This window comes from Rhinopithecus bieti, unplaced genomic scaffold (assembly GCF_001698545.2).
Source record: "Rhinopithecus bieti isolate Rb0 unplaced genomic scaffold, ASM169854v2 scaffold_1618, whole genome shotgun sequence".
Taxonomy (NCBI): Eukaryota; Metazoa; Chordata; class Mammalia; order Primates; family Cercopithecidae; genus Rhinopithecus; species Rhinopithecus bieti.
This window is the reverse complement of record NW_016803937.1, coordinates 5,007,239-5,022,307: the sequence shown is the minus strand read 5'-3', so window position 1 is coordinate 5,022,307 and position 15,069 is coordinate 5,007,239. Positions and strand designations below refer to the sequence as shown.

The 15,069-nt window shown below is 54.4% G+C and overlaps 1 protein-coding gene across 5 annotated transcripts in view; it reads left to right on the top strand.

Annotated features, from left to right (window-relative positions):
• Positions 1-14,471, top strand: part of ATP2C2 (ATPase secretory pathway Ca2+ transporting 2) — a 98,297-nt gene extending 83,826 nt beyond the window's left edge. For 2 of the 5 annotated variants that reach the window (XM_017860798.1, XM_017860821.1), the window contains 11 exons: positions 769-925; positions 4,120-4,290; positions 5,332-5,429; positions 5,515-5,565; positions 7,023-7,189; positions 8,567-8,635; positions 8,717-8,833; positions 10,025-10,172; positions 12,059-12,157; positions 12,333-12,474; positions 13,908-14,471. In XM_017860798.1, the coding sequence (XP_017716287.1) occupies positions 769-925; positions 4,120-4,290; positions 5,332-5,429; positions 5,515-5,565; positions 7,023-7,189; positions 8,567-8,635; positions 8,717-8,833; positions 10,025-10,172; positions 12,059-12,157; positions 12,333-12,474; positions 13,908-14,026 (1,338 nt within the window). In that variant the 3' untranslated portion in view covers positions 14,027-14,471. Of the gene's footprint in view, positions 1-768; positions 926-4,119; positions 4,291-5,331; positions 5,430-5,514; positions 5,566-7,022; positions 7,190-8,566; positions 8,636-8,716; positions 8,834-8,949; positions 9,037-9,246; positions 9,949-10,024; positions 10,173-12,058; positions 12,158-12,332; positions 12,475-13,907 lie in introns of those variants that run through there. The other 3 variants (XM_017860813.1, XM_017860808.1, XM_017860803.1) reach the window with 3 other exon arrangements.
• The last annotated feature ends 598 nt before the right edge of the window (positions 14,472-15,069 follow it).

The window sequence follows — 15,069 nt, the reverse complement described above, 5'->3', positions numbered from 1 at the left end:
TAATATATTATGTAATATAATTATATAAGTTAATATATTATATATAATATATAATATACATATAAATAATGTAATATACATATAAATAATATGCATACATATATATGTATTATAATTAATATATTAACTAATAAGATATATATTATATTAACTTATAACAGTGTTATATTAACACTGTGCACCCACGTGAGCCAGGTAGGTCCAGTAGTGAGGCTGGGGATACAGTGTGACTTTCAACGACCCAGGGCCTCCCCACATGGAGCTTATAGTCTACGTATTTGTCATGACAGAGCTTAATAAAAACACAGGAAAAATGATCAGCTACTCACGTGGGTTCACTATGACAAGCCAAGTGCTGGGGGTGGGTACAAAATAGACTTGGTGATGCCCTAGGGAGGCAACAGTCTAACAGAAATATTCCCAGTTAATCACACCCCAAAGGCATAGTCCAAGCTGGGATGATACCTCCCATGCATGAAACATACAAGACGCTCTGAGTGACCGTAACGAGGGAACTGAAAAAAGAACAAGGGTGGTACAGGTTGAAGATTGACGTTGTTCTTTCTCTGGATTGCAAAACATTCCATGGATGGGATTCCGGAACTTAGCGAACCTGTCCGGCACCTGTGAACAGCCCAGCCCACTATAAATAACTGCGCTGCCCACGTCCCTGCGTGTGTCTTTGTAACCTCGTGCAGAGTGGGGTGATGGTTACCATGAACCAAGGCTTCCAGTGGTAGTGGATTGCTTCCCGTTGTCTTTTCTAAGGATCGGGAAGACATTTACTTCATGAAGGGGGCCTTGGAAGAGGTGATCCGCTACTGCACCATGTACAACAACGGAGGCATCCCACTGCCGCTGACACCCCAGCAGAGGTCATTCTGCCTGCAGGAAGAGAAGAGGATGGGGTCCCTCGGTCTGCGAGGTCAGTGCCTGTGGCCCCAGCCCAGAGCTTTAAGCTTGCATGTAACATTGACTTTTAAGTGCATTCAAGCAGGATCCCCAGTCAAGGAGGTCACCTGTCCCAAGGAGTCAGGCAGCATGCTGACAGCAATGACGCATGCTTGGAACCTGATGGTCCCATGAAAGGCAGGCCCCCACCTCATCCTAGTTCCTCAGTGACCCCTGTTAATCCACAGAAGAGGGGGACCCTCCCTTGCTGAGTTTCCTAAGGCAGGTGAATGGGCTGCACCCCAAACATTGATTTTCCCAATAGGTCTTTCTGCTCATTGCCTCTTATCAGGAAAACCTGAAGCTCTTTTCAGTCAAGGAATATATTTTCTCCCTTGGCCATTTTCAAATTTCTGCAGCAGAGCCAGTGCCTTCCCTGATGGGCTGAACATTAAAACTCACATTTCCCTTGGTGTCATTTGTCACCCTAGCCAGGTACAGAGGAAGCATTTAGAAGCACTCCTGGACGCTGGTGTTCCCTTGGGGGGAAGTGAGAGGCGTTGGGCTGGCCTTATTGGCTCGGGAGCCTTGGTCTTCCCCTTTGGGGAACAGAGTTTGTAGGTTGCTGGCAAGTTTGCTCAGAGGTGTACGGAGCGAGACCCTTGTGGCTTTCTGGGGCACGGTGAAGCAGGCATCGAACATGTGTCCCCTCTTCCCGAGTGCGGGGAGCATTCCCCAAAGCACAGGCGCTTTGCCTCCCAAATGGTTTGTGTAGCGCTGGGTCTACAATAGGCCCACAGGTAAATACTGAGCCTCAGTTTCCCCATATGCATAAGGAAAGCATGAGAGCAGTGACTTCATTGATTGCTGTGAGGATTGGAAGAGATGGTGAATCTCAGCTTGCCCTGGGCCTTGACTCTTTCTGTGGCAGAGAAGCCAGGCCCAGCTCCTGCGAGCCAGGTGATCTGAGAGGGGCTGGTCTAAGAAGGTCCTTTTCACCTCACTGACACCAAAGACGGAGCTGTGGCGTCCCTCCTGCACAGTGGAGGGATTAGGAGAAAATGTGGCGCGTGGGTGGCAGCTGCTTTCGTCATGGTTGATAGGACCAAGCCCTTCAGTAGCTCCCTGTTCTGGTCACATCGCGCCTCTGCTGACAATGAAACGGCTCACTTAAGAGTGGACACGTGAGTAAGTAAACATCCCACGTGGCCCTGGCCTCTAAATCTGCTCCTGGCACTTGGGCCCCACCTGTGTGCTGGGCACCATGAAGTGCCTGTGTGAGGCCACGCCCTGAATCCCCACCAGGCAGCCCCGGTGACAGCCCGGCCTAGTGCAGCCAGCGCCTTCGCCCGGATGTCTGCTGCTCTGCTGCAGCGCATGACGACGCGTTCCAGGGACTTGCTCCAGGCTTTGGGGGAGAGCGTAATGGGAATGGGTCAGTGGCAGAGGAACAGTGAGACCTTTTCCTGTGTCCCCCAGTCCACACACAGGTCCTTTTGTGTTTACAAATGGACTTGTCTCCCACCTGTGGCTGGGAAAGCTACAACCTGGGAACTGGCCTTAGAGAAGGCCTGTGCGTTTTTCCAACCCGTGTCTGGTCTGAGAAGAGAAGGGATATTATTCCTCAGCAGGTGACCGTGAACTGATGCCTGCTGCCTGGCAGGCCTGGGGCAGTGCCCGGGTGACTCAGAGAAGCCCCAACCTGCTAGATCCCCTGGAGTGATAGCTGTGAGGAGTGGAAGAGTCAGTGAATCCTGTCTTGGGCTCTGAGACCCCTCACTCCACACACATCCAGGGGAAGATGACAAACCCCACGGAGCGAGAAGGAGAGTCGGGGTGAGGGAAGCACGGAGGCAGGAGTGAGGACCTCTGGGGACAGAGGGCTGCCAGGTGGCCACTAGAAGCAGGGGATGCTCCTGGGTTGGCAAAGCCCAGTTTCAGGGAGGGGGGGCCATTGGAAAAGGGGAGGAAGAGCAGCAGTGTCATTGGTGCAGGAGGGATGCCAGCCCTGTCTTTGGTGTCAGTGAGGTGAAAAGTCCACCACACCCTCTCAGATCACCCGGTTGGCAGGAGCTGGGCCTGGCTTCTGTGCCACCAAAAGAGAGTCAAGGCCCAGGGCAAGCTCACAGCAAGAGTCCCCTCAGCTGGGTCGCTCCCCTGTCAATTTTTCTTAACCTCTGTGCAGCTCCCCCACATCTGCTGGCGATGACAAAATGAGTTAGCACAGAGCAAATGAGGGCAAGAACTGTCAGAAATGTCCTATCCTACTGCACCTCACATGTCCCATTCTGGGCCAGCTCAAATAGGTTTCTGTGGCCACTTTTGTTGGGAAGTGGGGTGGGTCTTATACCATGAGTGGTGTATTAGTCTGTTTTCATGCTGCTGGTAAAGACAGACCTGAGACTGGGTAATTTATAAAGAAAAAGAGGTTGAATGGACTCACAGTTCCACGTGGCTGGGGAGGCCTGGTGATCACGGCGAAGGTGAAAGGCACGCCTTACATGGCAGCTGCCAAGAGAGAATGAGAGCCAAGCCGAAGGGGAAACCCCTCATAAAATCATCAGATCTCATGGCACGAATTCACTGCCACAGAACAATGTGGGGAACCACCCCCGTGATTCAGTTCTCTCTCACTCGGTCCCTCCCACAACCCGTGCCAATTATGGGAGCTGCAATTCAAGATGAGATTTGGGTGGGGACACAGTCAAACCCTATCAAGCGGACAGCAGTGGTATTTTCTGCTGTGCGGCTGTTTCTGGCTCCCCTCTCTTTCTGGTGTGCATCTGCGCAGGCCTGAGAGCCACTGGAGGCATCTCTGTCCTCCCTTTCAGTCTAGGGACTTGATGCCCGAGCCCTCCGCAGACCGAGGAGGATCTGGGCCATGGTGGAGGCTGGCTGGGGACTAACAAAGGGTTGGGCATGTTGCCTCACACCTGTCATCCCAGCACTTTGGGAGGCTGAGGTGGACGGATCACCTGAGGTCAGGAGTTTGAGACCAGCCTGGCCAACATGGAGAAACCCTGTCTCTACTGAAAATACAAAAATCAGCTGGGCCTGGTGGCGCATGCCTGTAATGGTTGCAGTGAACCAAGATTACACCACTGCACTCCAGCCTGGGCAACAAGAACAAAACTCCCTCTAAACAAACAAAACAAAAAAACAGAAACAACAAAAACAGATGGCCCCTGAGCCCCTGGTGATCCCTCCTTCCTCCCCCTCTTTCCTCAGTTCTGGCTCTGGCTTCTGGGCCCGAGCTGGGGCGGCTGACATTTCTGGGTCTCGTGGGCATCATTGACCCCCCAAGAGTTGGCGTGAAGGAAGCAGTTCAGGTTCTCTCCGAGTCTGGCGTGTCCGTGAAGATGATAACGGGAGATGCTCTGGAGACGGCCTTGGCCATAGGTAACCGGGACAGAGTTGGGGTGAGGATGAAAGGACCCGTCCATCCTTTACAATGCAGGGCTGCAACCAAAGGGAAGCCTCGGCAAACTTGGTCAGGAGTGCTCACACCTAGCCCTGTGGGCTTAGAAAAGACGCTGAGCATTCGTGGGCCAGCATTCCAATTTCCGAGGTGTTTCCTGTTTCTGAAATGTTGGCAGGTTCTGCAAAAGGGGAAAAGTCCTCATGGATACTGAGGACCTACTGTGTGTCAGGGGCTTTTCCTCCACTGTCTTCACAGGCAGCATCATGGCCATGCACAGTTTCAGTCTCCCTTCTGCCTCTAGCTGTGTACCCCTGGCAAATCATTGAACCACTCTGACCCTCAGTCTTCATCAGTACAGGGCTAGCAGCCCTCCTCCTCTAGTTACTTTTTTTTTTTTTGAGATGGAATCCTGTTCTGTTGCCCAGGCTGGAGTGCAGTGGCACAATCTCAGCTCACTGCAGCCTCTCCTCCTAGTTTCAAGCAATTCTCCTGCCTCAGCCTCCTGAGTAGCTGGGATTACAGGCGCCTGCCACCATGCCCAGCTAATTTTTTGTATTTTAGTAGTGATGGCGTTTCACCGTGTTGCCCAGGCTGGTCTTGAACTCCTGACCTCAGGGAATCCGCCTGCCTTGGCCTCCTAAAGTGCTGGGATTACAGGCGTGAGTCACTGCGCCCAGCCCCTCCAGTTACTATTATATGGGTTGTCACAGCCTGGTGCTGTAAAAAGGTTCATGGGCTTTGGAATCAGAGCCGTGTTGGGTTCCAGTGTTACTCCTTACCAGCTGTGTGTCCTCAGCAAAGTCACTTGTGTTTCCTCACCTTTAAAGTGGGGATAATCAGGCATTTCGTGTAAGTTAATCCTGTGGATAGAACCAAGGCCACGCAGCATAGTAGGTCCTCAGTAAAGGGGTCTCCAGCATGGTTTTATTCTTGGTATTCCCCGTGGCCGAGGTAGGGCCGGGAGTGAGGGGTGGGGACAGGGGCCTCGGAGCAGACCCTCACAACAGGTTCTCCTGAAGGAAGAAACATCGGCCTGTGCAACGGGAAGCTGAAAGCCATGTCTGGGGAGGAGGTGGATAGCGTGGAGAAGGGCGAGCTGGCCGACCGCGTGGGGAAGGTGGGTCCCCGGAGGCAAGGCTGGCGGCGGGGCTGGGCCACAGCTCTGAAATCTGATTCTTCACCTTCCACGTCTCTATGTCCAGGTGTCCGTGTTCTTCAGGACCAGCCCAAAGCACAAGCTCAAAATCATCAAGGTTCGCTGGGTGAGGCGGGCACAGGCTGCGCTGCTGGGGCCGGGCCAGAGACACTGTGGCTCAAGGAGCTCATGCGTCTGTCGGGTGACAGTGCAGGGCCCGGCCGTGGCTTCCTTCTCTAGGTCCGGGGCAGTTCCCCAGAGGTTCCCTTTTCATAGCCAGGGGGAGGGGAAGAGGATGAGCAGGGGCCTGCAGGCAGCTCCCTTGCAGAGGACGAGGCTCTGAAGTTGCCAGTGTCACTTGTGCTCACAGCCCCTTGGCGAGAACGCAGTCATGGGCCCAGGTTTAGCTGCAGGGGATGCTGGGAAGTGTCATTTCTAGCTGGGTGGACACGAACCTCACTAAACCTGGGGAGCCTTTTAAGGAGGAGGGGAGAACTGGGGGACCCTTGCCACATACACTGAAAACTGGGAAGTGTAATTGCATAATGCAAAGGGAAAACTACAACAGAAGCTGTCTTTTCGTTTTCTTTGTGAGGGGTCGGAGTGGGGTAGGTTGGAGGTACGGAGTCTCGCTCTGTCACCTAGACTGGAGTGCAGTGGCACAATCTCGGCTTGCTTCAACCTCTGCCTCCCAGGGTCAAGCAATTCTCCTGTCTCAGTCTCCCGTGTAGCTGGGATTACGGCCTGCACCACCACACTCGGCTAATTTTTGTATTTTTAGTAGAGACAGGGTTTCGCCATGTTGGCCAGGCTGGTCTCGAACTCCTGACCTCAGGTGATCCACCTACTTTGGCCTCCCAAAGTGCTGGGTGCTTTTTGGCATTATTCCTGTCATTCACCTCTGTGCCTCTGTTTCCTCACCTGTAAAATGGGGGAACTATTAATGCCGTCAGCTAATTCACAGGGTTGGTAGAGAATTAAACAAAGCCAGGCCCATGAAGCTCTTGGCACACAGCAGGTGCCCAATAAAGAGCTGATGTGATTTTTCTGACCCTGCATATGAAAAAAAGGTAGAAAATGTGCTTGGTTTTCTCGCCTGTGCTCTGAAAGTTTGCCCTTGAGCTCTTTTAGTAGACGGGCTTTCTTCTTTCATGTCATTTTTAGCTCTACGGAGTAAATCCCTACATGAGTTACTCCTCAAAGAAGGTAGTCATGCTTACCAGGTACCTCATGGTGTCCAGGGCCACACTGTTGATTACTGTTGACTACTGGGGATGGATACCCTTTATGAGCCTTTCCTGACCGTGCTGGGCACCGTCACATCCGCCATCTCAGTTTGGGCCTCACTACAGCCCTGGGAAGAAGGAACCGTTGCTTCTACTTTGCAGATGGGGAAACTGAGGTCAAGAGGGTCAAGGGCTCACCCAATTCCCACAGCTAATGTGGGTGAAGCTGGGATTCAAAGTCCACGTGCCCTCCAGACAGAGGGCTCTGTGGCTGGCCACAGGGTGTGCGTGGCCGGGCATTGTGAGCTGGTCCTCGGGCTGCAGGCTTCATTGCCTGCTCTTTCCAAAGGCTCTGCAGGAGTCAGGGGCAATCGTGGCCATGACTGGGGATGGGGTGAACGACGCGGTGGCCCTGAAGTCTGCAGACATCGGGATCGCCATGGGGCAGACAGGGACGGACGTCAGTAAAGAGGCCGCCAACATGATCCTGGTAGACGATGACTTCTCGGCCATCATGTAAGCCGCCCTTCTGGTAGATTTTTAGTTGCAAAAATGCCTGGGGCCACCAGCTTCTCCCTGGGACCTGCTACTGTGGAGACAGAGGGGGTTCACAGAGTCCCCAGGGAGAGCTGAATCTCGGGGCTCGTCAGTGTGGCAGGTGCCCCCAACCCCAAACACCAAGAGCCTCTCATAGCATGGTCATGGGGTCCACGGCCCCTGGGGCTGGTCGCATGCTGCACCCAGGGGAATGTCATGGACATGAAGCAGAGATGGGACTTACTGCCTTGGGTGCATTTCATGTGTTCCTGGGAATGCCCGCCGGGCTCAGGCTGGTGGGCAGCAGCTGAATCTGTAAGGAAAACCTGTGGCCAAATACATGCTCGCAGTTGAGTGTCGGGTGAGAAAGGATTACAATGAGCATCTTCAGTGTGAGGCTCACGTGTTGACATATAATTCTCATGTATTGAAAAGAGACCTGGGTGGAAACACCCCCACCGCTCCCCACCGAGGTGCTCTTTAGGTTCTGGGTTTACACAAAACTATTCGTTCCATTTCACTTTTCTGTATTTTTTTCTTAATACATTTACCTTCCCTCTGGATATAATTTTAATTAGTTCTAAGACTGTCCTCATAAGCAAATCGTAGTAGTTGGGTGTGAGGGAAAACTTTTTTAAACCTGATATCAAAAAATCCAAATGAACAAATATTGAGGCCAGATGTGATCGTGCACTTTACAAAGCTGTCTCCACAATTGATTCGTCATAGGAAGCCTTAACACACTTAGTAAAAAAAGAAAGAAAAAAAAGTCATTTCAGCTCTATAGATCTTTTGCAAAATTTTTTAGTAAAATCTGGCGGGGACGGGGCGCGGTGCACAGATGATTTTTCTACATGCGTGACCCCAAGTCAAGGTGTAAAAGGGCTTCTGCGAAGAGCCTTCTAAAGACAGAAGTAAGCGATGTCCTTCAGCCTCCCCATCCCTCCCTCCTTACCATCCCCCGGAGCTCATTTTTAGGCCTAACTTGTGCTGCGTCTCTCTCTTCTCTTTGGTAAATCACTGAGATGCACGGAGCACTTCAGGAGTCTGGGCAGGGTTGGATCCCTGGGCTCGGCAGAAGAGTAATTGATGGCCTAATTGGAGGTATCAGGTGTACCCTTGGCACAGAAAGGCGAACATGGCGCGAGGATCAGTTCCCAGTGACCAAGGGTCACCTGTTAGAACACTGCCATCTCCTACAAATGTGTCCCCAAGAATGCCAGCAAGGGGAACCAGCAGAGGTCCAAGTACAGCGTCCATCTGGGCAAGTCCCCACTGCCCCTTGCAGCAACCAACGCACTGGCTGAGCCCTCCCGCAGGCCCTCTCTGTGAGTAAACGGCTCTCTTCCCTTGCAGGAATGCGGTGGAGGAAGGCAAGGGGATTTTTTACAACATCAAAAACTTTGTCCGATTCCAGCTGAGCACGTAAGTAGAGGCCGGCATTCCGAGTGTCATTAAGGGCCATGCCTGGCGGGCGGCCGCTGACTGGCTGCGTGTGGCCTGCAGGAGCATCTCCGCCCTCAGTCTTATCACTCTGTCCACCGTGTTCAACCTGCCCAGCCCCCTCAACGCCATGCAGATCCTGTGGATCAACATCATCATGGATGGGCCGCCGGCGCAGAGGTAAGGCCGGGCCAGCTGGGAGCCTTGTGTCTCCTTACCCCGCTGTGGGGCTGCCTGGGGCTGCTGGCTGTGCCCTAAGGCTACAGGGATGAACACACACTGCCGCTTTCCATCAGGAGTTCCCAGAAAACTGAAGTGTGTTGCACTGGAGTGAGACTGGGAGTAGAAGGCAGAGGAGAAAGTACCTGGGCCAGCAGGTCTGGGCGAGGATGGAATTTCCCACTCCCTCTGCCTGGATGCTCTCCCTGGGCAACCTGCTTTGCTCGTTCTAATTCTTCATTCCAGTCACTGCCTTCAGGAAGTCTTCCCTGATTGCACTCCCACTCAATACCCTCACCCTGTTGTATTTTTCCCTAGAGAGGAAGATACACACTTTTCCTTATGGGTCTGATCGTGATCTGTCTCCCCTTTAGAACATCAGCTTCGTGGAGGTGGAGTTTGTGTTTTATCCCTGCTGTCTAAAGCACCTTGCTACCCAGTAGGTGCTCAGGAGTCCACTGCTCCTTAATATCGCCTTCAACCGGCCAGCCAAGTGGTGTGGGGGAAGGAATGTACTTTGGAGTCAGGGGACCCATGTGGCCATGCGTGCGTAACCGTGTGAGCGCAGAGCCGACGTTGCTTCCGCTGGAGCTCAGTGTTGCTGTTATTACCAGTGACAGCTGCCAAGGGAAAGAGAGTCCTCATTTGCGTCCCCAAAGCCAAGTGTGAGGGTTACCTCTCCTGCCAGCTCTCCCTGGGAGCACGAAGCTGGTCTGAGCTGCTCCCACTATGCCACCTGCTGCTGGTCTAGCCTCAACCCTGCTGTGTGGAATTGGTTGGAGGCAGGTCTCAGCTGATGAGGGGCCCTGCAGAGGGCGGAACCTGGAGCCTGTTTCTCCAGGCTCAATGTGGGGGGTCGCCTCATGGTGATGGAGATCGCTTGGGTGTATGGAACTGTGTGTGGTTAGCTTCAGTGGGTGGTCTTCCTTCAGCCTGCGGGACAGATGGAGGGGCACAGCTGCCCATGAACTCAGGCTCTGGGGCTTCTGGAAGGCACCAAGGAGGGCAGGTGTGATGCCTGGGGGCGTTCAGCAAATGCCTGGCCCTGCCCGCTGTGCCCACTTGGCCTGGGAGGCTTATGCACGGCTGTCTCAAGGGTCCTTTATTTTATTCCTGGTTCATTTCAAAGTGTCTGTGTCTTGTTTGGAGCAGCTTGGGGGTAGAGCCCGTTGACAAAGACACCCTCAGGCAGCCACCGCGGAGTGTGGGGGACACCATCCTCAGCAGAGCCCTCGTCCTGAAGATCTTCATATCCGCAGTTGTCATCATCAGCGGGACCCTCTTTATCTTCTGGAAGGAGGTGAGCGAGGGCCGCCCCCTCTTGTTCTGTAAGAGTTCTCCAAATCCTGGGGCCATGCAGATGCTGCGGACTGCAGTCCCTGCCCCAGCTCACATCTGGGAGAGGCAAACATGTATATACAGAGGACAATGTGGTGCCATCAGAGGGACGGGGAGCATGAGGCAAAGGGACTGGGTGACCCCTGAAGGAAGGGAGGTCGCCAGGTGTGTGCCTGGGAACTGTAGAGGCCGGCGGGGTGGGGATGACTTTGCCAAGACGGGAGTTGAAATGTACATGAGGCCCCGTACATCAGGTTTCCTTCTTCATGGGACAGGATGCCCCCTGTTCCCTTGTCACCAGCAAACAATCTGAAACCTGCTAAAGATCCTCCTGTGTTATGCTCTAGAGGTGACTGTTTGCTTCAGCTCTAGGCCGGGTCTGGGCCTTTTCAAGGCCTGCAGGTTCAGGGAGCTCTGGGACAGGATGGGCAATGACCTAGGTGGGCAGTGAGGCAGGTGACCCCTGTGACCACACTGCAGGTCGCACATGTGCAGGAAGGGGGAGGGACCCTAGCCAGGTACCCTGCATCCATTTTTCCTGCTCTCCGTCTGTCCCAAGCAGAACAGCTGTTTCCCCTGCCTTCTTACTGGCCTGGGAAGGCCGTGAAGGCCCTGCGCGTGTCCAGCTTGGGGTGAAAAAGATGGGCCAACCCGGTGGTCCTCAGAGTGGGGTCCCAGTAGTGGCGTCAGCACCCCTGCACCCCTAAGAATTGAGCTGCCAGGCCCTGCCTCTGTCTCCACTTTAACACACGTGCTCCAGGAGACTCAGCTGCAAGCTCATGACTTAGCCCTGTGGTGTGGCCACTGAGTGCAGGAGGGTATCCATGGCCTGCTGCCCCGGCCAGGCAGAGGAGCCTCTCCTCAGGTGGTGGCAAGTTGAGGTGAGAACTGCTGGCTGAGCGTGGTGGCTCACACCTGTAATCCCAGCACTTTGGGAGGCTGAGGCAGGTGGATTACCTGAGTTCAAGATCACAGGAGTTCAAGACCAGCCTCACTAACGTGGCAAAACCCTGTCTCTACTGAAAACACAAACATGACCCAGACATGGTAGCTCACACCTGTAATCCCAGTACTTTGGGTGGCCAAGGCGGGTGGATCACCTGAGGTCAGGAGTTCAAGACCAGCCTGGCCAACACGGTGAAACTCCGTCACTACTGAAAATACAAAAATTAGCCAGGCATGGTTGGGTGCCTGTAGTCCCACCTACTCAGGAGGCTGAGGTGGGAAAATTCCTTGAACCTGGGAGGCAGAAGATTGCAGTGAGCTGAGATCGCACCACTGCACTCCAGCCTGGGTGACAGAGTGAGATTCCGTCTCAAAAAAAAAAAAAAACTGCCCAGGAGCTTCTGACCGTGGGCTGGTCTCACTTCAGCTCTGGCCATACCCTGCAATGTCGCCCACCCCTGAGACCCTGCAGGGCTCAGAGCTAGGCAGGACTCCAGCGTTTCTCTCAGAGCTGCACTCGGTCCCCTCACAGGCTCTCATCGCCTTGGGCATCAGCCATCCTTCAGCCTTCCTTGTAGGAAGTGACGTTCACTCTGCGGGTTTAACTGGAGAGGCGCCACCTCCCTGGGAGACAGTTACTTCCTGGAGGAGGTGGTGTTTCTTCTGTCTGTGGGTGCCCCGCCCCCATCCTCGTGGCAGCAAACCAGCATGTGCTGGGGAGACCCTGGTGTGGCACCCACTGACCTCATACCTGGAGGAAGCTGTGTGACCCATTCCTATTACTGAGCTTATAAGTGGCCCCCTGCCGTGCCCCAGGAGCCGTGAGGCAGGCCTGTGCCCTTTGGTTCTGGATGAACGACGTCTTGTCCCGCCTAACTTCTCACCCGTGCGCTTGCCTTCCAGATGCCTGAAGACAGAGCGAGCACTCCCCGCACCACGACGATGACCTTCACTTGCTTTGTGTTTTTCGATCTCTTCAATGCCTTGACCTGCCGCTCTCAGGTGAGACCAGGGCTGACACTCCTTGCTGCAGAGCTGCGGCGTGTTCTCGACAGCAGTGCCCCAGCCCTGCCCCCAGCATTGAGCGGCTCTGGCTCAGCGTGGGCAGCCAGAGCTCTCCTGCCTGGACCTGGGCTGTGGACAGCACACAATCCCCCATGTGACTTTCTCCCCGCAGACCAAGCTGATATTTGAGATCGGCTTTCTCGGGAATCGCATGTTCCTCTACTCCATCCTCGGGTCCATCCTGGGGCAGCTGGCAGTCATTTACATCCCCCTGCTGCAGAGGGTCTTCCAGACGGAGAATCTGGGAGTGCTCGGTGAGTGGCAGGGACAGGAACGACAGGTGACCTCAGACCAGGGCCGTGGGGGGCACGCCAGCTGCCAGGCGGGGAGCTGCAGCCCAGGAGGGGCCAGCGCAGGAAAGCGGAACTCACCAGGGGCTGGCTCTCTCTTCAGGGCCTTTCTGCCCTCACAAGAAGGGACTCTAATGTGGGTGATGTGAGGGGGGCACAGAGGACACACAGAAACCTCCAGGAAGAGGCCCCTTGCTCAGGAATAGGGACTGGGGTCCAAGGGGCATCAGCATCACAGGTGTCGGGCTAGAGGCTCAGAGCACGTGGAGGGAGCTGTGCAAGGCCTGGACTCAGCCTGGGACTGGGGAGCCTGGACTTGATCCTGGGGCCAGTAATGCGACTTAGAGCTCTGGTCACTCTTCTGGTTTTGGCTGAAAGGGACATGATTCAGTCACCATGGCTTTCCAAGGGCACACGCCGTGGTGTGGAGCCCAGGGAACTCCTTGACATCCTCAGCCAAGTGAACGTGTCACCCTTCTCTGAAGCTGCAGTGATGGCAGGTGTGGGGGCAGGGTTGGAGGGAAGAGGGAGCCAGGGGCAAATCATCGACCCCACCCTTCTCCCCAAGGTGCTGACAGTCACCCCCACCACAGAGCAGAGGACGAGGGAGGCCGGTGAGGCAGCCTTCATGGGCCCACCCTCGCTGGCAGGGCTCAGAGTGGGTCGTGGCTCAGATCTGGAGGGGCATGGGATTGTCCATCAGGCCTGAGGCTGCAGTGACAACGGTCCTATGAGTTCCAGGCAAGGCTGGGATGGTCAACTCTGCCCTGTCCTCCAAAAAGCAGTGTGGGTCACCAGCGATGCCCTGCAGGAACAGACAACAGGAACCCCCAAAACAATGTCCTCACTGGAGGTTTCCACCTGCTGGGAAGGAGGCCGTCTTCCCACGGCTGAAGGGGTTGTGCTTGGCAGCTCGTGTGTTGGGAGGCATCGCAACAGGGGGCCAGGGGTCATTGCTCACAACAGCATATGACGGGAGCAGAGGAAGACGCTGGGAATTCATCCCAGGGAATGTGGCAGGGTGCACTGGACAGGGAGCCCAGACTGGTCACTCAGGACATTTGCAAGCACCAGCGTGCTGGAACAGGTGCTGTCGGGAAAGGAAACTTCATTCACCTTCCAGCCCGAGTCCATAACCTACCCCCAGCTGCCGGCTGGACCCACCCTGTGCTCTGGAGCTGCCTGGAGCTTGCCTTGAAAGATGGGCAGGGCCTTCTGGAACTGTAGCATTTTGGATCCAGGGTTGGGAAAATCTCCCTGCCTTGGGGGTAATGAAAAGGGCTGGTCCTCTGCACCTCTCACTTTATCAGGAGGACGTTCAGGGAAGGAGCTTCCTACCGGGGCGGCAGAGCTGCGTTGTGCGCTCTCTGACCCTTTTCTGTTTTCCCCTTTGGCAGATTTGCTGTTTTTAACTGGACTGGCCTCATCTGTCTTCATGTTGTCAGAGCTCCTCAAACTATACGAAAAACACTGTTGCAGCACCCAGAGAGTCCAGACGCACCATGAAGATGTGTAGTGGCCCTCACTCTGCGGCACCTTCCCTACTCATCTCGATCTGGATGTGCCTGTGGCCCCTGCGGTGTCTACTCTTCAGGGGAGACTTTTAGGACGGATGCCGCAGCCTTCTGTCAGTGACTCAGGTTTTCCTCCTGGGAGCGCTGCAGGCATCTCGTGGGCTCCAGGGACCCAGGTCCACATCCATCCAGCACTCCCACTGGCTCTGGGACAGACAGGGAGGGGCCTGTCCAGAAACATCACACTATTTATTAAATCACAATGATTTTTATTAACCACGTCTATATAGGTATCTGTGCCACAGCTTGCAGTAAGGCAGGCCACTCGTGCCAGATACATGGGGCTTCTGAGAGGTAGTGGGTAGGATGGTCACTTGTCTGCCTGGAGGCCCCACCTCCTCATCATAAAATGAGGGTTTTTTAAATAAAGTGCTATGCCAGGGGCTATTATTCTTTTGACGTGTTTACCTAGGGTTTTTCATACAAGGGGCCAGGTTGGAAACCCACAGCTGTGTGTTAATGGCCACGTGGGGTGAGCAGCAATCCATCATGAATGGCCTATGGGAAGGCTTTTGGAGGTAGAGTAGGGCTGGGCATGGTGGCTTACACCTGTAATCCCAGCACTTTGCAAGGCCAAGGCAGGCAGATCACTTGAGGCCAGCCTGGCCAACACAGCAAAACCCTGTCTCTACTAAAAATTAAAAAAAAAAAGTAGCCAGGCCTGATGATGCGTACCTGTTAATCCCAGCTACTCGGGAGGCTGAGGCACAAGCATGGCTCGAGTCCTAGAGGCAGAGATTGTACCATTGCACTGCAGCATGGGCAACAAAGCAAGATTCTCTCTCAGAAAGTGGCCCTCCCCTCCGGAATCAGGAACAGCAGTGTCTCCTGCTTCCTGCAGACGAGCTTGATTTCCCACTGCCCCACAGACTTCCAAAAACGGATCTGCTCTTCCACGTGGCAGAGGAGGTCACCATGCTGTTCTTCTGCCTGAAGCCACGCTAGAACCACTAAAGAGAACCAGAAGGGGAACTCCGTCCCCATC